The sequence below is a fragment of the Amblyomma maculatum genome, chromosome 9, assembly GCF_055883805.1.
Source record: "Amblyomma maculatum isolate TAMU_Amacu chromosome 9, ASM5588380v1, whole genome shotgun sequence".
Classification (NCBI taxonomy): domain Eukaryota; kingdom Metazoa; phylum Arthropoda; class Arachnida; order Ixodida; family Ixodidae; genus Amblyomma; species Amblyomma maculatum.
In genome coordinates, this window is record NC_139352.1 from 106,340,440 (window position 1) to 106,367,166 (window position 26,727).

General features: G+C 42.5%; 1 protein-coding gene across 1 annotated transcript; it reads left to right on the forward strand.

Annotated features, from left to right (window-relative positions):
* Nucleotides 1-225: 225 nt before the first annotated feature.
* On the forward strand, nucleotides 226-23,261 carry LOC146180106 (putative glutamate receptor). The gene is made up of 8 exons (XM_084580328.1): nucleotides 226-231; nucleotides 1,527-1,630; nucleotides 8,049-8,139; nucleotides 11,299-11,460; nucleotides 13,152-13,305; nucleotides 16,586-16,803; nucleotides 21,380-21,666; nucleotides 22,460-23,261. Exons 1-8 carry the CDS (start codon nucleotides 226-228, stop codon nucleotides 22,758-22,760), a joined length of 1,323 nt encoding a protein of 440 aa, XP_084436454.1. The 3' UTR covers nucleotides 22,761-23,261.
* Nucleotides 23,262-26,727: the final 3,466 nt, after the last annotated feature.

A 26,727-nucleotide genomic window follows, 5' to 3' on the forward strand; every position in this document is an offset into this window, starting at 1 on the left:
CTGATTCGCTACCTCGACTTTTGTGGGCGGTATCTCCCTATTAAGAAGCGGCAGGACGATGTTTCAGGGCTTGACTGTTCTAGTGATGCAATGATGTATTCACAGTAAGGCCACACTTCGGTTTCAGTGAGAGTAATTTCCCGCGAGGTGAAGCGTTAAATTCCTGTTATTTTTCCCCGCGAAGAAAGTGCCAGTATGTACGACCGCGTTTTGAGAGTTTCGATCATGCCTGTAAGTATTTATTTCTTTTAAAGAAACATCTCATCTCAGATACAAGTAGTTCCCTTGCGAGCTGGTTAGCTTATGGCATAAGGATCGATTGGTATTCAAGGCACTATCCCATTCACAACGCTGCCTTTTCAGCGCGCTTTTGAATTTGGTTAAGAAGGTTCGATTGAGTAGGACAAATTCTTTTTGCTGGACCTGGATTGAGCTACAAAAATAATATTAAAATATGACACTTGCTTGTCGCTACTTTCAATACGCTTTATTTACTTCACAGAGAGTACGCCTGGACAAAACGCCGTTGCTCTCCTCAGAGAATCTATCATATACACAAGGTTTGCACAATAGTGCAAACATTGAGGGCAGCTAGAGTTCATGCTTGACAATCCCATAGTTGAATGCAGCGCAGACTTGAGCTGGTTCTCACTTGGACTCATCAGGCGCTTATTTCAAGGTATGCACAAGTCGTGTTTCGCTTTCGTACTGACCATGGTTAGTATAGGGTAGGGTAACTAATTTCAGCTCATCAATCAACCAGTCAGATCTGACGATTTTCACCATTTGGCTCAGTTTTAGGACATGAATTGAAAATGAAGCGTACGACAGCATTAAGATTCCAATCTCTGCAATAAATTTTAAATAAACAATGTTACCTAATTACCCACGCAAACTAGACTTTTGTACCTCCAGTTTCGTTCCTCGAGCCTTGACAAAGGTAGTCGTAGTTGACTGTCATCACTGCCATTGCGGTATAATCCTAAATGTCATAATCCTTTTTAAGCTAAGGTATAGATTAAAAACAAAATATTATCTACCTGAATGGCTGCGGTTAAAACAAAAATAGAGTATTGCTAGCACCATTCATGCTATAATTTTCAAACTAGCCGGCACTTATTGTGGTTGCACACTAGAAGAGAGAAACTGATGTCTGCTTTCCTGTTTGTGGTCTTCCACTAAAGAATAAAGGCCCTAAAAACTATGCACGTGAGTATTTACAAGCTCCACTCTATAATTTGCTCATTTCTGTTTGTTTTTTTCAATCATCCTTACCCAGAAGTGAATGTACCAGACCGCTATTTTCTACTGTTGGCATGTGGCATTCACACTAATAAACAAATTTATCTTGTTAGGCAGTGAAAGGGGCAATAGCCTCTCTGCACTTCCTTTCTGCCACCGGAAAGGCACATTTTGAACAGTCAAGAGGCCAAACATTATTCCTCCTGCGCTTGTGTGCTGTGCTGTCATTCTCCAAGAAATCTACCTGATGCGAAGCTCTGCATTTTGCTGAACGTCACTTACAGTACAGCCCCCACACGGACGTTGCCAGTGATGGCAAAAGCGGGTACATTCTAACAGGACCTGTAGGCAACATTTTCAACTCTCTCGTCGAAGCATTGCGTTTCAAGTAAGTTTAAAGTGACGAACTAATTTTTCTATTATTTCTGGGGCACCTGTTGATAGCCCTACGTCTAGCGTTCAGGAGCAGTCCTGCTCATAGCTGTGCTTGCAATTTAGGAATTTTCAGTGCGTTTTCGTATTCCCTCTTGCGGTTATTCAGTGATTCTGAATGGCATGTCTCAACGCGATTTCTTGGTGACCGAGCCACACAAGTGTGCGCAGCAATTACTATGCCTTGTACAATTGGGGCTTTATTCTGCAAAATGTTCGTATATTCTTGTTTTAAACAACGAAAACTTAGTGTTTTATTTCATAGCCGCCTATTAGTTGCTGAGTTGTTCGTTTGTCTTGACAAAAGCGAATCCCTTTCAGAATGAGGTTCAGATATGTTTTGGAATATCCGAGTCATTAGAAGCATATCACTGAAACTGTTTACGGCAGAAGCCTCTAAAGAGCGAAAACTCTTGAATTGTACACCAGAGCGAAATTATAAGCAACTAACTCCGGTGATATATGGAACATTGCCTGTTTCATTTACCAGCTTTTTATTAAAATATCTAACTACCACAAAATTTGTCCTGTAGACATTTTTGTTTCTTTCAATTGCTTCTATATTCAGAATGCTGTGGCCACTGCAATAGTTACAACGTGCAGAATAATGTGTAGTCAGAGATTCGTATGTGAAGTTCAAGTTGAAAGTTTATTTTCGAATCAAAAAACAACATACAGAAATATACAGCGAGAGGTCCCAAGGTGGATGACCGCAGGTGGGACCTCTTATGGTAACAGGTTTCGATAGGCAACAAAGAATAATATTATTGTAAGGAAAATTGTGTTGGCCAAAGGACTGGCATTACGGATTCTCTGGAAAGACTAGCAGAAAAGTTGGCTTGGACAGTTGCATCTATTGCATAGGAGCTCAGAAATAAATTTCCTAAATGCAGTTTTAATACCGTCCCAGTAACACATTGGTACTGAACATTCGATGTTTATTTCAAACTAAAGCGCTGCTAAGTGGAAAGCAATCAAATCGGTATCGCAACAATAGCAAAGAATTGAACTGGACAACTTGATTGTGCTACACTGACAGGACCGCAGTATACAGGTTTCAAAGAGTTAAATGTACCGGCCCTTCCGTTCTCAAGAGCCCCTCGACAGGGGGAAAAAATGTGGTGGATTTCAAGGTACGGTCCGAAATAGTCAAAATTATCTTCTTCTTGGTTTACCACCGTTCAAATTCGAGCTTATGTACAGCAATGTGAAATGTTTCAAAAGGTGTTCGTCGCATTGTCCGCCTAATCAGCAAAGCAACCCTCATTATTCGCTAGTCAAAGTACATAGCTTTGTACTTGTCCAAACGGATGAAAACAAAACTCATAAATTGTTTGAGCGGGTTCTAACTCGTTTCAATTGGTTTCTTCTTGTCCCAGCTGGTACTTTAACTGTCATTAACTGGTTCCTGATGCCAACCAGTGGGACGTTAGCGGTTCCCAGTGGGTAGACAAGTGGGTAGACAATTTCAGTTCTTGAGTCAGTTCATACTAGCTGGTAAATCAACTGACCCCTATCATTACTGCTGTTGATATCAGCTGTGTGTTTTATTAAACCGAGCATAAGCAGTTAAAGTTGTGACAAAAGCAATAAATGATTAGTTGGAAGTTAAAATTGCCCATAGCTGACACCCGTCAAAGTAACTGGTCGCTGGTGTTAGTGTAGACGCTAGAATATCACACTGGTCAACGTTGAACATCTCATGAAGAAACGCCCCCAGCAAAACGCTCGAAAACGATTATAGAAAGTAAACACCTTTATTCACTTGCTTGTGAGTGGAATGATGGAAGCAGACATGTTATACGAATACATGCTTCATTCCTGCATTGTATTCTTGTAAAAATTTTAACCGATATTTTCCTAATTTTGTAAACATGTATTATTTCTGAAATAAATTAGAAATATGCAAAAGGTTCGTCTTGTAGGCGCGATAGCATATTTTAAGTGCTCACCCCCTTCATTTAAATGAAGGCGCATGTGCGTGAGCGATATTGTGCATGAGGAATCGGCAAATAGAAGCCGTTTACGCTGTCTTATAATACACTCAAAGCTGAAGCTTAAGAGTCAGCCATGTTTTCTTTGTCCGCCCTATTTTTTCAGACCGCTGTTTACGGCGGCTGCGGCATCTCTGTAGAACTAGCTGCGTACTCTATCTCGTAAAATTAATGTTTTTCCCGTACATATAAAGCACAAACAGTGCGGGATACATAAAAAAATATTTCCTTCCGTTCTAAAATAAACATTCTGTGTTAAATGTCAACATGTTGCCTTTTTAAATGTGGACATAGACTGTAAATGTATAATAGGGTGTATTTTAGAGCGTTAAAACTGCACTTTACGTCTGTTAAGTAAAGATGTCATTTTTTACAGGCGCCACTATATTGAAAAGAGTTTGCTCCCCACATTTTGACTGCGTTTGGAGCAATAAACATTATTGGGTGTACTTTAAGTAAGCACATGGAATATAATATCGAAATTTCTGTAGAAACACCAACCTAAGCGCCTCAAGTGCCTTAAGCGTACTTTAATTCGTCTTGCTGGATAAATTCAGAAAACTATTCCATAATTGGTAGTGTACGATTTACTAACAGCCTCTGAGCAAGACCCATCTCTTCTACGTCTGTGCGCAGACGCAGCCGATCATCCTGCGTTATAGAATTAGCCAAGAAAAATTGAGAGTTTTAGGATAAGGGAACCTATAGGTTAGGAGAATAGAGGAAGAGCGGAGCGTGATTGCGCAGGCTGAGTGATTTCCGCACACCTGCACATTATTCGCAGAGTTCCTTGCGTGCGCATCGTCCCCCCGCAATTATCCTACCCCCTGACCGTATAGCTCCCCTATTCTAAATCTCCCCAATAACTCCAGAATTTTATTTCTCATGAGTGCGCATTCTGATTTTGAGGGAATATGTTGTGTGTCCTGTTATTTCTTAGAACAGTTCATTCTAAATGTCAGTCTGTCAATGTGCTCGGCGGTAATGTATATGCTGAAGCAATTTTCATACACTCCTTGTTCATACACTTGTTCGAGTAATAGAATGTGTGTTTTCAGCATGAAATTCCAAAACGCGCTAGGTCTCTCAAGCAGGAAAACTAAGGGGGGGGGGGGGGGGGGGGGGCTTATAGAGCCCTTCTTATTGTACTTGAACAGGGCCCTTATAATTGTTCTTGAACCCGGCCCTCATCACTGTTAATCTGGCCCTGGCTACGCAACTTACAGCTGAGCTAGCAAATACAAAGGAAAAGCAGAATACACATCTGCGAACCTAATACCACTATACTTCAATACTCTTATAAACGTAGGCCAGTATACTTTATTATCGTCTTCACCAACAGCAATGACAATGAAAAAAAAAGAAAACAAAGGCGAAAAATCTTTACAACCACGTAACAGGCGTCACAAATCTCTGCCTTTCTGTTGAAATAAAGTCACCTTTTATGTTACAGTCAACGCGGCCGAAGCAGCGCTCACATAACAACATACTTTCATCTTCGATCAAAGCTATTGAAAAGACCTCTCGCAGCTTCGCGTGACCTGGATTCTTGATCGTAGAAAGATAGATACTCTGTTGAACACGGGTTCACATTTATGTCTTCAGCAATGAACTGTCAAGTAGCGGGTTGTGTTTGGTTAGAAGTTGTTATTATGTCAACAGAATTTTTTTCCACGTATTTTATATCCTGAATCCCACGGGGAAGTCTGATTTGTACACAGCGTGCTGATTTGTACGCAGCTCATTCAACGCAACTTCTCGCAAGTCACAACAAGAACCCAGCAGTGCATTGCTCAAAGCAAGGGTGAACGCTGTTTAACAGAAACTGAGCACTTCTGCGATCACGAAAGCAGGATCACGGGAGGTATGGGAAGTATTTTCTGTGGTTTTGACTACGGATGAAGGAGGTTATGCGAGCTGTCATTCGATTGCGTTTAGTAGGAAAGAAAAGATGTTTTTTTCTGGACAGAAAGGCAAGGCGATGTGAATCTTGTAACATGCTGTTTTTCGGGATCTCTCGTTTTGGTTTCGCCTTTGTTTTCTTTGCTTGTTTTTTGCCATTATTATTTCAGTTAGCGAAGAAAAAAAAGGAAGCTTTTTGTTACTTTGCTCTTGTGCTTTCTTCGTCCCTTCCGTATTTTGTTAGCGCACCTCTACCTTTTGATGCGCAGTAAGTACTTAGAGGATCTCAGTTGCAAGAAACTAAATTTCACCCTCACCCTTCTATTGTCAGTGTATATTTTTAGTTGACGTCAATAAAAGATTTTGTTCACATAAACGACGCAATATGCACAAAGTCCTGCGTGTATGCACATGCCGGGGGTGGCCACATTCGAGATTGCGAATTCTGACCGGATTTGGCTTAATTTTATCTCTCGAAGACCTAAAAAGGAGAGTTAGAAAAGCCGCGCGAACTCTGGCTGTGCATTGTACCAACCCCAAAGTTTCATTGCATACGGAAAACATAAATGAAAAGCCACTCATTCCCGCCACCGTCTTGCAAAGCTCAACGTGCACGCAAAAATTCATGAAAAAAAATCAAGGTAGCGCTAACGCTCGAGGTAGGTTTCCCCTAAGGATCGAGAAAAAAAATGTTTGATAGGAAACCACATGTATTTCTGGATGACGTGAACATATCCCGTCAGTGAGAATATTTTGCATTTATGAAAGGAAACCACTTTTTAGAAAAAAAAAAGAATATTGAATATCGAACTCAAAGAAGAAGTAATTGACCTATATTAACGATGGCCTTTTTGTATTTTAGTCAGAAGGTTCAAATGTACGATAAAAACATTTTTTGTGATTTTATTGTAAAGCAATGTACTAAAAACGCATCCCACGCTGGAAATCATAACTCTTATATACCTTGACACAAAAGAAAACATTTTACAATTATATGCATGAAGGTGGATCCTGCGCCATTAACCGAAATATTTACAATGTCAGGAGTTGTCGTTTTATATGATATATTTACCAAAAACTATAGTTTTCAATAATTGATTCTTACAGCAAATTTCACACTTATAAATACTATTGTACAATTTAATTTTCCGTGATTCATTGACAGCCTAATGCATGAAGAATAAGCGCGCAAAGTTTTATTAGCGTATCTTTCTGGGGAAAACACTACGAACGTTCGCTTAAGCCGAAGTGGCAGAAAAGTGAGTTTCGAGAAAAGAAAATAAAAAAAAGACTTCATATAGCTACATATGTCATACAGAATTCACCAAAATGGTTGGAATCGGCTACATCTATAGCCAAGGTTCTCCTTGGTATTCGCTTTATTTATTTTTCCCTCTATGGGCTCGCGTTTCTTGCGGAATCGATAGAGCGACGGGAGGATTTCTGTTGGTCGCCTGTCGATCAAGCCTTCAAAGGAGCTTTTCCCCTTTTAGATGTGGTTAAAGAACGCAAACAACAAGGTTAAGGCGTAGACGTACACGAGGCTTCAGAAGGATTGTCTACAGATTCTTTCGTACTGGAACGCTCTAGTGCACACCACCCATGTGTCCTAAACGTCATTCATCACTCTTATGAACGTTTTTATTCCTAAATGCAAGAAATAGGCACTTATGCATGGGAACAGTGTTATTATAAAACTTACATATTAATAACAAAAAGAAAAAAGATCACTAAAAAAGGGAATTATACTTTTTGCTACGCTAAAAGTTTACCAAAATGCACAGAGGTTTACAAATACGGCTATCTTTGGAACGGTTTTATTCAAAAGTATTATTTTTGTCAATCAGTTAAAAGTGAATATTGAATTCATGCAATAAAATTTAGAAACAAACTTAGTCCGCATGTTCATCAATTTGCAGCCTACGTGGCCAAAATGTCATGCGTCGGTCTTTTGAGCTTTGTTGTTGAATTCAAACAAAAGCCACATACATGCTTAGAAACGATCAATATGATTGCAAATTCAAATACTAAAAAGGAAAAAGTGCAAGACCGTGAAAACATTAACAACTTTTCGGATTTTTTCGGGTTTGTGTAATATGAAACTGTTAGTTCTAGTTTTACAAAATGTGTAGGGAGTTACAAGTTCGGTTGTATCTTTGAACGGATTTAGTTAGGAGCATAATTTTTCGTGCCAATAATTCAGAAATTCTTTTTTCTAATTTACATACAATAAAATTCAAAATTTTTTTTGTTTTCATTGTTGACAGGTCTTGAAAGTGTCCTCCTACCTTAAAGAATACTTTTTATCGCATATGAGCCCAAATAATTTCAACGCACAGTATTTGAAAATAAGGCGGACTGTTTCTAACACATATATTTTGTAAATACAACTCACTCGAAAGAGTTAATGTGCGTCTCATAATGATACTACGATTAATTAAAATTGTGGACACAAAATTTAAAATCGGAATGGCGCAGCTTCTCCATCGCTCTGCCACCGGAGGTGACTACGGGCAGCCCTCAGCCCGATGGTTCCTGGACTGGCTGCATGGGCATGCTGCATCGAAATGTAAGTGGCTTACCTACCATACGTGCCCGTGAATACATATTTGGCAAATAAACACCAAGGATGATTGAACTCATATGTGAAATCATAGGGATCAAGATTGGAAGCTTGAGTGCCTGGTAATAAAATGTTCGGCAACATTTTGTCTACCAGTGCTGGTACAAGTTTACGCAGTGTGAACCAGACATCAGCTATTTTTTTTTAAATTCAGTGCAATGGCAAGTGTGGTAAACGTTGCTCAGACTTGCTTTCGAATACAAATATTGTTCAGCTCATCAGGGAAATTTTATTCTCGAAATATAAGAAACTTCAAGTCCAATAACATATACCCTATGCCATCAAACATTTAGCAAGGGGATAAGTCATTGTGTCTTCGAACATCTTCATGCTCGACATTTATTTTCCGCACTACTGCATATATCTAACAGGAGAACTGCAATTTCGTGACATTCCCGCCTATTGTCACGTACCCGCTACTGTTAGCGCTGAATGTGGGGCCCCAGTGTGTCCGGTGTAGGCAAAAGTTGGCAAGGCCTATTTCGGCTTGTTTGTGTTCCTTCTACATGGGTCCCATAGCGGTGTTGTTCGTGTTAATGCCGAAAACATTCCTGCCTCAAGACCACAAGGATTCCTTGTTGGATATCTGAGAGCAGACCCAACCTAAATTTCGGCTATTTCCGTGAAAGCCCTCGTAGATCCGAAATGGCCGGGGCCGTCAACATTTTTTCTTTGTGGGACATACATCAGCCGTATAAAAAACGAGTATGCCCACATTCTACCACTAATGGTTTCTTTTAGGTTATTTGAGGGCAGGTAGATTATGAATGATAAATCAATTTGACCAAGGCCTCGTGAAGCCCAAATGACGCCGCCTTAGCTAGACCACTTTTGCTTCCACAATGACCGTAATGGGCCTGGAAGCCGAATCTACCCGCACGATACCGAAATCGGTCCCTTCTGGGAAATTTGAACGCACGTGCAAAAGCAAGTGTAGACTAATTTCAGAAACAACATCAAGACCAACTGGTCCAACCTACAGAAAAGCGCTTTAGGTCGCACATGGGTATTTGCATGGATAGAAGCTCGCTCCTCCGCATCCTCGTCAGATTCGTTAAGAATGAAAGTCTACGTAACCTAAATGCGGGCTCTTGTCGCGAAAAATTGCGCTAGCCCTAATGGGAATGGCGAATAAACTCCGCTGTGGGTCCTACAATGGCCTTAGTGAAGCTGAACGCACAGGAGTGTCTGCATACTAATATGCACGCGTTCTTTCCGTCTTTTATTTGACGTTGCCTTAAGTTACTATTATGCATACTTTGTATAACAGTTGTTAGCATCTTTAGTCGGTTAGAAAATTTTCATGGCATTTTTTCTTGCGCTCATGGAAATTAAGCGAAAGGGACTGAAACATGCACATTACCAACTGCAGCTGTTTAAGTGGTTGCCCTAAACGGCCTGGAACGTTTCGTAAAACATTACCGTTAAGGACACGAAACGTCACCGCCTGCACAAGGTTTAATATCACGTCATTTAGGCTGGTATAATCATATCAAATTATTGTGAAATTTGATGTAGATGTTTGTATGTATACAATATTTGCCAAATTATACTCGTAAATATTCAGTTCCCGAACTTAGACTAGGGCTGCCCATCAGATATCTGCATTCGACCTGCTATGGACAAATGTGGTCAAACCCAAGTTTGCGCTTGCCGTTGTAGAAACAGCATCGGTCCTGTGTCATTATCAGAGGGGCTGACCAAAATTTAAAGAAACCTTCGTCTAGAGCAGTTGGCCAAATCTCGCTGGCGTGGGTACATTGGGGTGAGTTGGCGGGACGTGTATAATTGGCAATGCAGGAGAAATGTTTGTAGCCCCATTAAGGCATCCCGCATTGGTCCCAAGTGGGGCCCATCAGGGCTTCTGTCGACAGCCCAATTAATGCCTACGTCGGCCATCGCTTCAGCTCCCGAATCGAGCCCACAGGAACTGGCCTGCATTTCCTATGTCGGGTCCTCCTTGGCTCAGAAATTTTTAGCCCACATTGTGCTGCATACACAACTTTTTCTCTAAACGAAGATAAAAGTAAAATCCGAACCTTAACTTTTCAATGTCCAGAGGATGTTTTTATCTTCGACCTCTAAATGCGTACATTCTACTTTTAGGGCAATTTTCTCACGTTGTGCAAGGCGACGCCGTGTGCGGTCGACACCACATAAAACTAACTACAAACCATTGTTTGCTAAATCAGACGTCTATTTTTTTCTCCAATCGCTGCTTTTATACGTCATTCTTTCCCCAACTTAATGCATCGAACTCATAACGGCTCTTTAGCCCAGCAGCAAATACGCCACATCTTCCTATCCTTGCTAACTATTTGCCCATGCAAATATTTCGAACATTACTTCCTGTTTTATGCCTTTTTAAATGCATAATCACTTGCATAAAACTAAGCTTGCTATAATTGATACATCCTGCAAAGCAGTCTTTGTCTTGAATATTTTCTCCAGTTCCTCTCACCTCCTAGCAGGTGTGTGCTCAGTGGAATGCACCAGCGTTATGATAAACTAATACGAAAGCATTTCTTGGCTCTTGATTCGCGTAGACAGGATGTGTCGACAGTATCTGACCAAGAGATGTGTACAGAGTGTGAATCAGAAGAAAAGTAAAATATGTGAATCGTGTAGCAGTATGCTAAAGGTAACAAGAAAAAGCAATAAAAGCAGCAGAAAAGTAAACATAAAAGCACGAAAGAATACAAACAGAATGAATAATAAGTAAACTAAATAAGTAGATTAAAAGTGAAGCTGTAGACTTCAGAATAACCGCAAAAAGCAGAATTAATGACCTCATATCGAAACTGAACTCGCAACCTTTTCACAGTTACGGTGAAAGGGTTGCACAGGTGCACTCCTGTATATTTTATGATGAGAGTATATCTTTTGGTAAAAAACTTCAATATTCTTTCCCAAAAAAATGACGGTACCTCTATAGTAGGACAACATTTACGTAGCGTTCATAGCATCAATCGATACAAAATCTTGCTAATTTGTCTTAAAAAGAACGGACTCGCTAGATTTAGTAATTTTCAAATTTACTCACAGAAGTACGGGCGCAATCCCGGAAGAAGGATAACTCTATTCGTTTGGGACTTTGCCCTGCAGGAGAGCGACCTGGCCATGGGCCCATTCTTCCCGGCCTCCGAGCGCTTAACTATCGCCAAGCCTACGGCGGTCTTCTATCTGGAAGAGCTGCGCATCCTAGCAGGCCGCACTTCCTCGCAGGAAAGCAGCGTCTTCGGATACATTATGGCCTTCGACTGGATGGTGGGTATATGACGCAGGAAGGGACATACGGGGCGGCGTTTAGTGACTGTCCACGCCTGACGTCCACAGAAATAACGTGAGAGAATCGCGACTGTAAAGCCTGCTGTCCTAAAATTGCAAATCAGTGCGGAAAAGTTTATATCGGTACTTAGCTTTGCTTTCACCGGTCATTGTCTAGAAAACTGACACCTTTCAGATGAGGGCTGCTATGACAGATGGTCCTTTGCTATCAAAAATAGCCAAGGAAATAAGATTTGTTGGAAACCAATATTAGCCTAGGGTTCATGTCACTACCTATAGCGCACTTTAGAATTACCTAACGTTGAAAACCATATCAGCCAGCCGAAACAGAACATTCGGAGTCATAAACGTAGTGAGCCTGAAATAAACGAATGATAATGAGCTCTATACTGATTCTTCAACCTGCCACTACAGCCTCTCCTGACCAATGTCTTGGTGCGTCAGTATGGATGATGCTACTCTACTTTTTCACAAACCCAGCAGGGGTTGCGTAGTAGTTACGGCGCTCGACTACTGTTCCCAAGAATGCGGGATCGAATCCTGGCCTCGGTGACCGCTTTTCTTTGGCGGGGAAAAGCAAGGCGCCCCTGTGCTGTGCGATTTCAGTGCAGGTTAAAGAACCACAGGTGATCAAAATTTCCGGAGTCCCACTACGGGGTCCGTCATAGACTGAGTGGCTTGGGACAACCAAACCAAACCATATTTTTGCACAAGATAGGACCCAATACGACGCCGTACGCACCCTGTAGTCTCTCCAGGGTTGACAACCCTCCCAGCGCTGTTCCCATGCAGATGAGTTTGTGTTTCATAGGATACGGATTGAGGTTCCCTTACAGGCCGCCACTCAGACCTGACATAAATGCCGGTCTTTATATTCCTGCCCAATGTATCCTGCCTGCCACTCCGAAAGTACTGAGGCAGATATTCACCACTTGTAGGTTTGTGCGGCGCTGAAAGGAACGATTCAGCACCAGGCAGCCGCGCGTGTCTGTTGTATTTCCTGGACGCAGGGCTCCATTACTGCCCTCTCCTCGACTTCGTTCGATCGACTAACCTTTTCTGATGTATATAACAATCCCCACTCTCGTTTTCAAAACCATTCGTGCCTAAGGCAATAAATGGCGCTATTAAAAAGGAACTGCAGTTGTACTTATTATTAATAATTATAATAATTGGTTCATAGGAGAAGAAAGGCGCAGTATCGTTCACACTTGTTCTGTGGACACCTGACCGCGCCGTAAGGGAAGGGAGGAAGGTAGGAGTGAAAGCAGAAAGATATAAAGAAAACCAAGAAAGGACGTGCGGCAAATGTTTAGGAATAAACAAGAGCAAATAAAAATGCGAAAATAAACGCTTTCTTACATCGTCGACATTTTTTGCCAGTCGCGTTTTTATTCACCATTTCGGGTTGGTAAGGACTTAAGAGAAGAGGGCGTTAGAAGACTTCAGCACTCCAGTATAGGCTATTTTGTTTCAGGCCGACAATGGAGCAGTGAAAGGGTATTTGTTTAACCAGAAATATCAGCAAGATAATGAAGGGGCGGTTAATGTTTGGTTAGAGGAAAAAAGTTAGTTGCGATATGTTATTCAATAGCGACAGGCTTCTAAGATAGAGTGGATGTAGGGGCACTTCGATGGTTCGTAAAACAGACCAACGCTTTCGGTTATAGGTTTGGATGTTCCTCAGCGTGGCGCTGCTCATCGTGTCTGCGGTTACAGCCCTGCTTAACCACCTACACGGATCCATGATGGGACAGCACCCTTCTGTCGCCAGCCATATCAGCGATGCGCTTTGGATGTACGTGGAGAACCTCTTCTTAGAAGGTAACTACAAATTTCTGTATAAACATAATTAGTGCTTTCTAGACATTTTCATCAATTTTTTTTCCTTATTCGAAGTTTTCACCACATATGAAAAAGTCAGGCTCTGAAACGCCAAAGGTTAGATTTATTTCAAATGTTTTTTGTGAAAAATATTAGCGTTGATTATGTCGAAGCGGTCGCATATGTGTATTTCATAAGAGCGAGGTTACGTTATAATTAGCCGCTCCAAAAACGTAGTATGTTTTAATTCATGTACAAAATTTATGAAATGAATATGATTACTTCATAAATAAAAAATCACCTGCTGTGCCACGTTTAACACCACGCGCTAGGAGAGGACTTATTGTGGTGGCGCGTTCAGCGTCGCACGGTGAGAAGAAAACGGAACCCAGGCGCAGCGGCTGAAATAAATCAGTTTTGCTTGCGGCTATTGTGGAAGCACCGTCTTCTTCCAGAGTGCTGACCTGGACAGCACTCTGGAAGAAGACGGTGCTTCCACAATAGCGGCAAGCGGAGGAGGGGCGCCCAGCGGGGTTTACGGAGCTTCTCCCAAACGCACACCCCTGGAAAAGCCGAGCGCCAGGCCGGGGGACGCTTGTACTCATTTTTACCGGTGGGTGTCCGGCGGTGGGTTTCGAACTAACCACCTCCCGCAGCCGAGACGGGCGCTCTAACTACTAGGCCACGGCTGCGGACATGGACAGCACCTCTGCGTCCCATCACGTTTCCCAAGCTGCACCATCTCACGTCCCCTTCGTTGACGCCTACGCCGGCTGTCTTCCACCGTTCTGGGCAAAACATCCTGACATATGGTTTTTATAAGCCGAAGCCCGCTTCCGCCTGGCGAACATTCCCTCCCAGGAATGAACGGTTTGGATACCTTCAGGCGTCTCTGCCAGCCGAGGTCGTGCGCGAGGTACGCGACATTCTGCCAAAACGCCCAGCTGCGGACCCGTACGACAAATTGAAATCAGCAATTCTGGGACGCACCGTAAGCGGCTGCAGCAGCTTCTTTCCGCGACAGAGCTCGGTGACTGGCGTCCTTCGCAACTTCCTCGGCACATGCAGGGCCTGCTTGGTGACCGCGCAGGAGCTATTGGCAATCAGCTTCTTCGAGGGCTGTTCCTGCAACGCTCCTCTCTGCAGTGCAGATGTTACTGGCAATGGTAAGTGACACGCCCCTTACGACTTTAGGCTGTCACGCGGATAATGTCATGGACGTCGCTGCACTCCAACAGGACCCCCATCTGTGACATCTGTTCGTTCTTCAGCTCTGGAGAATCCGCTTCCACCTAGTACACCACTTTACGCTGCATATCTTGAAGTACTTGCCGAACTGCGCAACGACAGGCGTAATCTACAAGATCTACAAGTCCTGCTGTTCTCCAGACATAGTAATCCTAGTCTCCGAGCCCGTCCTCACCGACGTTATCAGAGCCCTGTCCGCAACAGCTGCTCGTATTCCTCCGCACCGCTCATCTTTCGTCCCACTGCGGAGCGTCACGACAAGCCGTTCTGCTTATATAACAGGCATTTTGACGCAACGGCGGAGCATTGCATGCGCCTCTGTTTATGACAGGTAGGAAAACGGGCCAATAAATCATTACTGGTGACGAGTGGTTCTTCGGACAATTAAGGTTGCCTTTACATTACCGACTCTATCAGTGGACTGTGGTATCTGGTGGACAGCGATGCTGAGGTCAGTGTATTCCCTGCCAATGCTGTGGACTGTACTGTTCCGCCGCTGCCATCTCCAAGCCGGGAACAGCTCGCGGATTCCAGTTTAGAAGAAACGATCACTGCTCGTCAACCTTCGTCTACGCCGGTCATTCCTTTGGATTTTCTTGGTTGCAGCTCTTAGCCTTCATGTTGGAAGCGGATTTTCACTACCATTTATCTCTCCTGCTATGCATGGCGTTACAAAAGCTCTGCAATTCGACCACTGAACTACCTGTGCCTGGTAGACACTTCCTTTCTACCCCATTTGCCTTTACCATTCGTGTTACCATCCCTTTGTCATATGGGGACCTGCTAAGAGAGTGCCCATCCTTGAGAGCCTCCCCTGACAAGAAAAAACTGTCAATCACGACGTTGAACTCCGCATTATTACCAATGGTCTACCGACGCACGCCACAGCTCGTCGCTTTGCTCCTGAAAAGCAACGCGTTGCCCGCCAGGAGCTCGAGCAAATGGTGGCATCGCTCAGCCATACTGCAGCCGGTAGGCGGCCCCTCTGCGCATGATCCCAAAGAAATCTGAAGAGTGGGGCCCCTTCGGGAACTACTGCGCCTTCAAATTGACCACGCATCTTCACCGTTACCTCTTTCCGAATATCCAGGACTTTACCAGCTGCCCTGTCGCTTTTTTTACCGGTTTTTCCCAACAAGGCATCTCCCTGTCCATGTTCGCTCCGACGGAAGATTGTTCGCTGGGACGACTTCATCTCCTGATAGAATGCACAGTGGTGGCGCGTTTAGCGCCGCGTACTAGGAGGTGAAGTACGGCAACTCGTTCAGCGTTGCGTGCTAAGAAAGAGGAAAAGGCTTGCAGCGGCTGGAACAAATCAGTTTCGTTTGCTGCTCTTGTGGAAGCACCATCTTCTTGCACACATCAATTTGTATGACCTTCAAATAAATATGAGTAAGGCTTTGAGGCAAGCAGCAACGATAACCAGTTGTCCTCCTCGTGCACGGTGAGCAGACGTGGCTAAATTTATGCACATTGACTTTCTTTATAACTACGAGGAATCGATCTACCATGCATGCTGCTATATAGACGCAACTTGGCAACTTGTTGCTATTTACTGAAATAAACCAAGGTCTATCAAAAACCATCATTTTCTCCTGTTGGTATGGTGCAGCAGTAGATTTACCATCAATTATTTAAAATATCAAAAGGTTTAGGCTCTGAAAGGCCTAGACGAGAAAGAATGCTGGATGGACATTATAAAGAATTTCTCTCAATGCAAAGTCTAGTGAACTGATGACCTATCACTGGAGTTGAAAATCCAGTCAATTACAACGCTGGAATTGAAAATCGATTTCGGCCATTTTCGTAAACGAAATTTTAGGGCAAAAAAAGAATGTTGTGGAGCAACTGCTTGGTAATTCCATCTGCTAGAAAGTGCAAAATGACGATAGCGATAGCCTCAGCTTTATAATTGTAGATTTCCGCTCTAGGTATTTGGCTCAACTTTGTACTGAAAAAAAGCCTAAATCCTCTTGCTCCGTTTCTAAAAGGAATGTTCATTTTTAGCGACTATGCTTCGTTGTTCACGCAGCGTCAGCACACGCCCCAAAACGCAGTGGCCAGCGGATCCTGAGTGCTGTCTGGTGGCTGGCCACGCTGGTGCTGATGAACGCATTCTGTGGCCACATGCGCGCCTGCCTAATGATCAAGTCAGAGGTAGAGAAGATTGATAGCGCCCAACATCTCGTGCGCAGGCCGCAGACTGTGCCGCACATGTGGCTTGGCACTTCCTACGTAGCTATGGTGGCGGTGAGTCATTGTTGCGTTTTGTGATAACCGCACTCTGAAGGCACAATGCGTGGCGTCTCGTGTTTATTCCGCTAGGCGATTTATTTGACGTAGATTGGAATCTATAAGGCAAACTTGAACGAACGTATTGCACCAATGCATGTTTTCAGGTATGCATCGAAAGCGCACAAAGCGTCAGCTATAAGTGCATTTTCCAAACGGTGCACTGAATAGCGTGAGTGAGAACATGACTCATGTAATGCGGTCGAGCTTTTTGTAAGGGTACTGTACAATATTGGGAAATGCTATTAATCTAATATATTATAGAACGGTACAATTTTCGATGAGTAGTAAAATATTTTCTCGGACCTTTGCACTGCGCTTATACCAATAATGTAAGCCTAGCGTAGATCAACGGCTGGAATTTCTGACGATGCGACCAGTTGGAAATTGTAACATCACGTTACTGCCATATTGATAGGAATAAATAATTGTTCAGATAAGAACTAAACCTTGCTGCTGCACTCGCATTGAGTAATATTAACGCTCGCAGGAACGAATCAGAGGCGCTTTTCAAATAAATAGGAGAAACTTAGGCGAGTTTTGTTAATTATCACCAGATTATTGAGGGCTGTTTTAAAACCTAACAATACGCGAAAAACTCCATTTTTAAACAACTTCTCGTTGCGCTTCCCGATTTTTGGAACAAAATATGTGTATGATTGCATTGCTGTCTACGGCTTCAGAGGAGTGATTCGCAGTTTTCCGCAATTTAATCGAAGTTCGATATAATATGTTTCAATTATAAAAACTCCCAAACTGCCCAGAACTTACGGCTGGAAGTGACAACAATAGTACTTGCGAGTGGCCTAGTTGGCTATACGACTCCGACGACCTCTGGCGCTGCATGGTGAGCAAGACGTCTTGGTTTAATTCTCTTGCGTGTGTGTGTTTTGTTGTTATATAACCATGCAGCGCCAGAGGTCGTCTGAGTGACAACAGATCCAAAGTGGATTTGAATCTCCAAGTGCTTCAAATTAAACGAAGTATTTACAATTAACAGTCGGAATTATTAATTAAGGGTTTATTTTGCCTCCGAGTATACGGCCTGTTTGCTGTCGGTTGTTGTCGGTGGAGGGTTTCACCGCAGCTATTGTAATTTCTCTGAAATTCGATTGCATTTAGCATTTTCCTCGGACACACTCCAGTCGCATTGCTCGTTTTATTGTCTTGGGTGCTTTTGACATGCTGAGAGTACTTGCGGCGCCATGTGTATTTATAGCGCCATGATTGTGCCGTGTTGGTAGCTTGCAAAAGGTGAATATATAGACAAAAGGGTGCTAGTTGGTGGTGCTTAGAAAGTGTTATCGTATCTGAAAGATGTGATATATCAACAGCTATTATTGCCTAAGCCAGTGCGAAGTAGCGTTTCAAGCAACTGCACCAAAAACATCATAAGATATCCACACTGTACAGCGAGCTTCGCATCTTTCTTCAGAATGCTGGTGCTGACGGATACTGGCATCATGCACTCATATGACGCCCTAGCCACGAGAGCGTATTGGCGAACACGGCAGAAAGGAAACATAATCCGTAGCCGTGGTGTCCCCTTTATAAGTACAAAAGTTAAGGAGATTTAACAGCAATACCAGTGGTGACAGCGAATATGGCTCATATTACTCTCAAGATTTACGCGTTCATATGTCTGTCAATGTGGGCTCTCAGTGATGCTAGAAAAAGATGACGGCTTCGCGCAGTCAGTCGGAACAGCAGGGAGAAAAAGGGGGTGCAGCGGAGCAGGGATCGATCATGACAGGTCTTCGCCCGCTGAATCGCGATGTCTATAGCGAGGGGGATGGGGGCGGGGGTGCAGTGCATCAAGATGGTTTCTCAAAGGTGAAACACCGCATTGCATTGCTAAGGGAAGGTTGTTAGCCGGGTCGCGCAACCCCTCTGCTATGTAAGCGCGACGGAAAGGGAATCGCCCACAAGTGAGGCTCCACGAGGCAGGCCTCGCCAATGCTTCGCCTACGAAAAAGTACAGTGATGGTGTAAAGAAGCTTAAGTTTGAAAGAACGCAGGTAGACGTACGAAGAGGACAAGTGCAACGGCTAACAAGGCGGCTGCGGTAAGAATGCCCGAGTACCGCCAGTCTAGGATGTAAGATCTATGCCAAAAGCTGTTATTTCCGCGCACACACAAATCCCAATTAATATTAACTGACAGAAACACTGCCACCACAAAGATTAACGTTTTCACATTCTTATACATAGGCGGTCCGAAGCGTCTCGATCAAAATTGTTTGTTGCGGGTATGTACCAAGAAGCATCCCCTATGACCGGCCTCTACCTTGTATATCGCAAGTCTGCAAAAATTATATGAACCCTGGCTCCGATGTCAGCGGAACTGATTATACGGGTGCCCTCTTGGAAAAAGAAAGAAGTTGGGTCTCGGAAGACAGCGCGAGAGCCATAAAGCGATAACAAGACCGCCGTATGGTGGTTGTATAAGTACACAGTTCCTCTCATGTAGTTATATTGAATTTTATTCAATAATTATACTCTATGTGTCTCCTAAACTTAAGATCCTGAACAGCAACGCTGCTCAATGAAAGCACGTGGAGGAGCTCCACAACCGAAAAATAATTTTTGCGGTCCTTTTGATTTCAAAGAGTTCTCATAACATTCATGTAACACTTCGTGCTTACAATATTACTTTTCATGAATATATTTGCTCCAAATGAAGGGCCGTTCCGCATAAGAATTTTGGTGCCGTGCACCATTTCCAGCATTTAAAATATCATTCCTGTACCAGTGTAATCTATTAGGGATACTCAAAATAGCCACATAACATCAAAAGACACGCAGTAAGATTGGCAGAACAAAAACGGAGAAGAGAGGAGGGCTCAAAGGTTTTATTTTTGAGGCAGCTTTATAAAACATGCCATGTGGAATTTATATGCAAAGTGTCATATAGCTCCATGAGGTTGTTATTGTCGGATACAACATTAGTCCGCCCTAACCGACGCACAAAATTCTGCTGAGATAGAAGGTTGTTGTTGTCTAGGGATTTTTGTTTTCTCAAATAAAACGCTGACCGTCACAGCAAACAGAAATCGCAATAATTTCAATGCCTCTGGCTTGTTTGCCATCGTCAAAAATTTAAAACTGATTCTATTTACTGTTAAGCGCTGTATTTACCACTTCCCACGGTTATCAACTCCTATTTTATTTCTACGTTGTATCCTAATAAAGCAGTTATTTATCTCCTTAAACATGGCATATACGTCTGATTTATATATAGGTTATATAAAAGCCAATCAACAAACAAATTATGACACTTTCAAATCCTGATCTGGTTATAACATGTCAACCATAATAATAAAAAAATTCAAAATTGTGCAGCAGGTATTATGCGATCACAGTGACATCATTATTAAAATTTGTAGTTTTCTAACATACAAGACCATAACGAAACGCGCGATCATGACGCAATGCTTGCGAGCATACGTTTGGATGTATAGAACACGGATTTGTTTCAGTGGCACCCCCAAAAATATTAATATAATAGAGAATCATAGAAATCAATCGAGAGGAGAGGGAGTATAGGTAGAGTTCAGTCTACTCAAGTTACTAAGATCAAAATAGTTCAAACATTGTTAGCAACTAGGCAATACTATTTGGTTAAAATCATGGTGTAAGGCCTTACGGAGAACGTTACACAGACAGCTTTACTAACACTGAAAGAACTTTCAAAGTCCAACAAACTAACGCAGTGGATGTAATGCAGACTTTTTTTTTCTTTTTTCGAAACTATATAACCCATGGCGCTTTTCTGAACACGAGCATCTCAAGCATTTGAGTACGCTAGATAGGCGATGTTGAGAAAGCGATGTCTCCTAGGTGTGAGAAATGGTCGTAGTACAGATAACGCATCAAACGGCTAATATCGCAGTGTGCCCCATCTACCTTTGCACACACGCGTTATATGCTTCCTCTGGGCCGCAAAGACAAACATGCTACTTGCAAGATGCTGACTGCGGATACACTTCATTACTTGGTTTGCAACAGAGAATTTGACGAGTCGTGAATTGTAAAGCATTAACTCTGATGATGCAAGTAACATGCCTATGTCAGTCTCGTCTTTGTATCAAGTTTCTTCTTTCTTGCCCATTTATTTCTATAGCCCCGCCATGGTGATGCAGGGGTTAGGGCACTCCACTACTGTGCCCAAGGATGAGGGATCGAATCCTGGCCGTGGCGGCCACTTTTCGATGGGGGCGAAAAGCAAAGCGTCCGTGTGCTGTGCAAAATCCGTGCATGTTAAAGAACTCACGGTTGTCAACATTTCCGATTTCTCCACTACCGCGTCTCTTCTCAGTCGCTTTGGGACAAAAACCCGATTAACCTAACAAAAACGAAATAATTTTCGACGTTGGCAAGAGGTTTGTTATCCGAGCAGAGAGTGACCTTAATCTGCTTCACATACACACATAAAACGCAGAGAAATCAGCAGGCCACAATTGATCAAACAGTTTAATAATCCTTTGTGAAAATCATTACGTGTGATACAAAAAACTATTGTTGCCCTGGTGCAGAACTCAACTAACCCGGAGCTGCGCCAAATCGGCCGCGTTGTCCGAGATCGAGGCACTGCAGTTCCTGTGGCTATGATGTATGGGAAGCCCTTATTGAAACGGGTGGCCCGAGGGCAAGCGGCCATCATCAGTGACGCCACCTCTCTCGCCTTTCGGGTTTCTTCTGTATGCCGGGAGTTCTTTGGAGCAGAGTTCTACCTGGCCCGCGAGGGCCTCGTGTCCCATCCGCTCAACAGTTTTGCCCGAAAAGACATAGACGCACAGCTGTTCGCTGACATCAACAAAGTGTAGGTTGGCTTATGAATGTCTTTACCGCAGTGTCACATGAGACATAAGTTTATATGAAAAAAGCTGATTGCCGAGTAGCTGTAGTCCTAGAAGGGGGAAGTGCTCTAGAAGCATTTCTGGGTATCTGCCTTGTTGGAATCCGTTTCCCAAATAATTTAACTGCTTATGAGTAGACATCAGCCATTTAATTAACGCTCTGGTCGCTTTATAGGTTCAAATATTTTTGCTCATTATTTCTAACGTCTATTGTTGCCTTTCGCACTGCGAATTATTGGCTGCAATGATCTTCTAGGCTCTGCTATTAATAAGTTTCAGTCAATAGTGAGAAGCAATACCAAGTAGCGTTAACGCTTCTCTCAATGTCGAATAGCACGGAAACCGGAATATACAATTGTAGTGGCAATAATGTTTTCTTCCGATGCAAATCTTGAAATCAGGCTATATTGTAAATAATATTTTCTACTGGACAAAAAAAAATTTCTAGTGCTACCGAACTACCGAATGGTTTCTTTACTCTAAATCTCCCGCTATTAAATACGCTCGTGTTATACTGAGACCAAATTCGTGCTCTGTTCACCGCTCTGCATATTTCGCCTCAAGTTATTTATTAGCCCTATAGCTGATTGTCTTAATGCACGTTTACCTTAATTATCTGAGCCAGGTGGTAAAGATTTCATTGGCATCCTCCAAAGCATCTTTTTAATCTATTTCAGTGATACAAAACTTTCGAGGAACACCACTCCACACGGTGACACAGTCATACACTCTGGCTTTTGCTTCTTCCGCCCGTAGGATCGGCCGCCTGGTGGAAGCAGGGTTGGTCAACTACTGGTGGACGCGATCCATGGGGGACATGAAGCGCTGCGGAGGTGGATCATCCTCTTCCTCAGGGCCTGAGCAAGCGTCCACTCTGACCTTCGATGACGTCATGGGCGTGTTTGTGCTGTGGCTTGCTTGTGTGGGTGTCTCCTGCGTGGCCTTCATCGGAGAAGTCTGTGCGCCGGGAAAGAAAGAGCCTTCCGAAAAGAGAGCGCTCAGCATCGCTCGACGGCGGCGCATTAGGCGCTTGCCGAGGGCCTACAGGGTGGCATAAGAAATGTGAAGTTATAACGAGATTATTATTAGAGAAGTTTAATATTATATGACCCAGCTCGAAAATGCAAGCTGCCGCATAATTGAAACAAGCAAAGACTTGCGAGTATGTAGTTGGCGGCAAGTTTATAAGCGTACAATTTCGGAGTAGACGGGCGCTTATAAGCAGAAGAAGTATGAGAATTCAATCAAGCTGTTAGTGGATAGCTATAGGTTTCAGATAGAGATGAAGGGTGTCCTGGCTAAAAAAAGTCTATGCAGCTTGAGTGGGTCCAGGAAACGTGTGCATGCAATAGGATATGAGCGGTGTAGGAAATAGGCATATCCATACATTACACGTACAATAGGCATATGCACCAAGGAAAAGGAAAACAGCACCCTGCATATAATAATGTAGATTGTAAACAATCTTTCGGAAAATTAGGAAAAGAGCAAAGATGTCGTCACAGATATTAGAGCCACATGAAGATTAAGAATGTAAGCGAAAACATTAAACCACATTTCGACAAAATATTTCCAAGCTCGTTTTTTTATATATCCTATTGTGTTTTATGTATAATTAAAACGTTGAGCAGGTTGTCTTGAAAGCATTTATAATTTTTAATTTGTGGGAAAACGTGTTGTTCTCATCTATTAACTAGTTAGTATTTACGCTAGCACGACGCACGTACAGTGATGCCAGAGTAGAATAAAATTCAAAAAGCAAAACCGACGAAATGTACTTTATTTGCAATGTCTTCAAATTATATAAGTTATCTACTCGGACGCTGTTATGCGCTTGGAAGGTGTGTTTAAAGGAAGTGATCCTATTTATTTATTTATTTGTTATAAATATTTACAGCGCCCATGTGACATTATGGTAGGGGGGATATTATTATACATACAATAGCACAAGCAAAGAAGATATTGAAAACATGCCAGCAAGGTACCACAACAAACTAGAAGTACACTGATTGAATTCTCAAGTAGTATCAGTGATAATATAACATACATCGGCAAAGCGCTGGTAAACGCATGAGATCTGGACGGAGTATGTCAGATCCTCATTTATACAGCACTTTGGAAGTCAGGTGCACAAACTACATCATTTCGAAGATTATTCTAGTCCAGGATTTTGTTAGAGAAAAACGAATACTTGAATACATAACTGCGGTATTGATAACTCTTAATCCTTCTCGTGTTGTCTTGTCCCTCTGTAATGGAATGTGGCTGCTTTAGATAAGTATTGCTATTATTACCTGTACAATCATTGTAAAGGCTGTGCAAGAACTTCAGCCTGCAGATTTTTCTCAGGGTTACTAAAAACTTCCATCCAATACGGTCCCAAAGTTCAGTGCTGTCTATATGAAAATTATAATTCCCAGTCAGAAGCCTTGCAGAGCGTTTCTGTACCCTTTCTAACTTGTCTATGAGATTACCCGTGAAAGGCTCCCATGCTACACAAGCATATTCTAATACAGGCTTGACATTTGTTAAATATAATATTCCTTTTAGTACGTGGAGATAGCTTTTAAAATTTCGCTGCAAAAAATACAAAACGCGAGAAGCCTTGGCTGTTATCATGATAACGTGGACTATTCAGTCTAGGGATGCTGTGAGTATAACACAAAGATATTTAACCTTATTTATAGTTTGAATAATATCATGGTTTAAGAGGGGCGATGCAATAATTTTATTTTTTTAATTCGTAAATTTCACATGAAAACACTTTGATACATTCGGTGCCGTGCCCCACTTCAAGCACCAGTCACAAATTGTGTCAAGGTCAGCCTGTAATAAGCACAAGTCATTAAGGCATGTTACCAGGTAATACAAAACGCAGTCGTCAGCATACAGTCTGACAGTGGATCTGAGGACGACAGGTATATCATTGGTGAATATAAGGAACAGTAATGGTCCGAGCAGAGAACCCTGTGGCACTCCCTATAAAACATCCACAGGTGAGGATGACACTATTGATTACAACCTGCTGCTGGCATGCGCCTAAATAATCCTGTAGCCAACCGAACAGGTCGTCAGGAAGACAAAGGCAAGATATTTTTTTTTCAGAAGAAAATGGTGTGGCACATACATCAAAAGCCTTTTGAAGTCTATAAATATAGCTTCTATCTGAAAACAGTTGCTTATTCCGGATGCAATGTCATGATTGAGCTCAGCTGCGTTTTACACGACAGCCCTGATCAAAAACTCTGCTACGCTGATGTGAAAAAACTATTATCTTGAAGATGTTTTACAAGTTCAAGATAGAATATGTGTTCTAGGGTTTAACAGCAAACAGATGTCAAATATATGGGGAGGTAATTGGACACCTGGCTGCGATCCCTTTTTAGTGAACTCTTGTGATATTGGCTATTTTCCAACGTTTATGTAGTTTTATGGTCTGTAGTGACTTGTTGAATAAAGTAACTAAATTTGGACGAATATTTTTTGCGCTATCTTTAGAATATAGTTAGGAATGCCATCAGGGTCTGGTGTGGAATGCGCATTTAAGTTATGTAGCAATGAGCTGGCACCTTGTTCGGTTGTAACCATATCTGGCATTGCATTCAGCTGTTCCTGCTGTTCCGTAATTGCGTCTGAGCACCAATCCGAGACGACGGAATGAAAAAATTACATTGAAACGCTCTGCTCATGCTATGTCGTCTTTCAGTAAATTGTCGCCATCCTTGATGGCAGGAATACCAACATCCTTTTTGTTGCATTTGATAAAGCGCCACACTTCTTTAGGGTTCGTCTTTAAGTAGTCTGCCAATGAGGATAGGTAATAGCGCTTTGCTGCCTTTAATTCGCTCTTAAGGTTCGCCGCCAGGATTTTCAGTCGTGCGTACACAGATGTTCTTTTTTTTTTTGCAAAACTTTTTAAAATCCTGACCTTTCTTGTTATTTGAAGCACGCAATCTTTTATTGATCTATGGTTTATCCGCTCGTTTATTAGGTCCACATCAGCCTTCCGGGAAAAAACTGAACCACGAGAGACAAAAGCTTATTTTTGAAATTTGCCCACCGTTCGTTTACATCACAGGAAATAAAGCTATCTAAGAAAACCGTAAGAAAAGAATCAAGGTCCTTAATTATGGCATTATAGTTCATACATACACATAAACGTTTCTAAGAGATTGCTTCGGCCCTTCTACTCGTTTCCATAAGGCTGTTGCTGCTCCCCCCCCCCCCTTCATTTTCACTATAAATCAAAATCGGGTAATATTCAGTCTATTTTACTTAGAAATACCAGAACCGTATTCTTGCTTGTTAAAGCCCTTGTCATCCCCACTAAACTACAGTAGTAATGGGGAGAAAAAATAATACGCAACAAATTTGCAGTTTGCATTTCAAATGTATAGTTGCACGGCATCGAGACAAGGCTTCGCAGACAGTGGAGAGTTCCTTACAGAGAAGCGCAAGGTGCATATCCCAGGTTAAATGACATCAAAAATGTACTCCAACTAATTTGCGCTCTTTAGCTAATTCCATTTTTCGGCCCTCGTATTGGAGCATACAGTTTGGAAGATTTGGTAGACTTCTTGCGCGAGATATTGTAGCATTGGAATTCATATAATATGACATTTAATTTGTTCATCATTGAATGGCCCTACACAGCAGAGCTCACGACTTCATCGAGTTTCGCAAGCCCCTCCGCCACGACAAGGCAGTGATCCATGAAGGGGATAGTTACCTTATTCATACACATAAACATTTCTAAGCGATTGCTTCGGCCCTTCTACTCGTTTCCATAAGGCTGTTGCCGCTCCCCCCCCCCCCCCCCCCCCTTCATTTTCACTATAAATCAAAATCGCTTTGTAGTCATCGGCCTATATTAAAAAACTCCACGCAACAATCTCTACATACCACGTCATTAACGTATACTTTAAACAGAAGGAGTTCAGGAATGCTCCCTTGAGGGACACTACAATCCACAGGCAAAAGCGATGAAAACTCATTGTCTATATTTGCACACCGACTGACTTCTA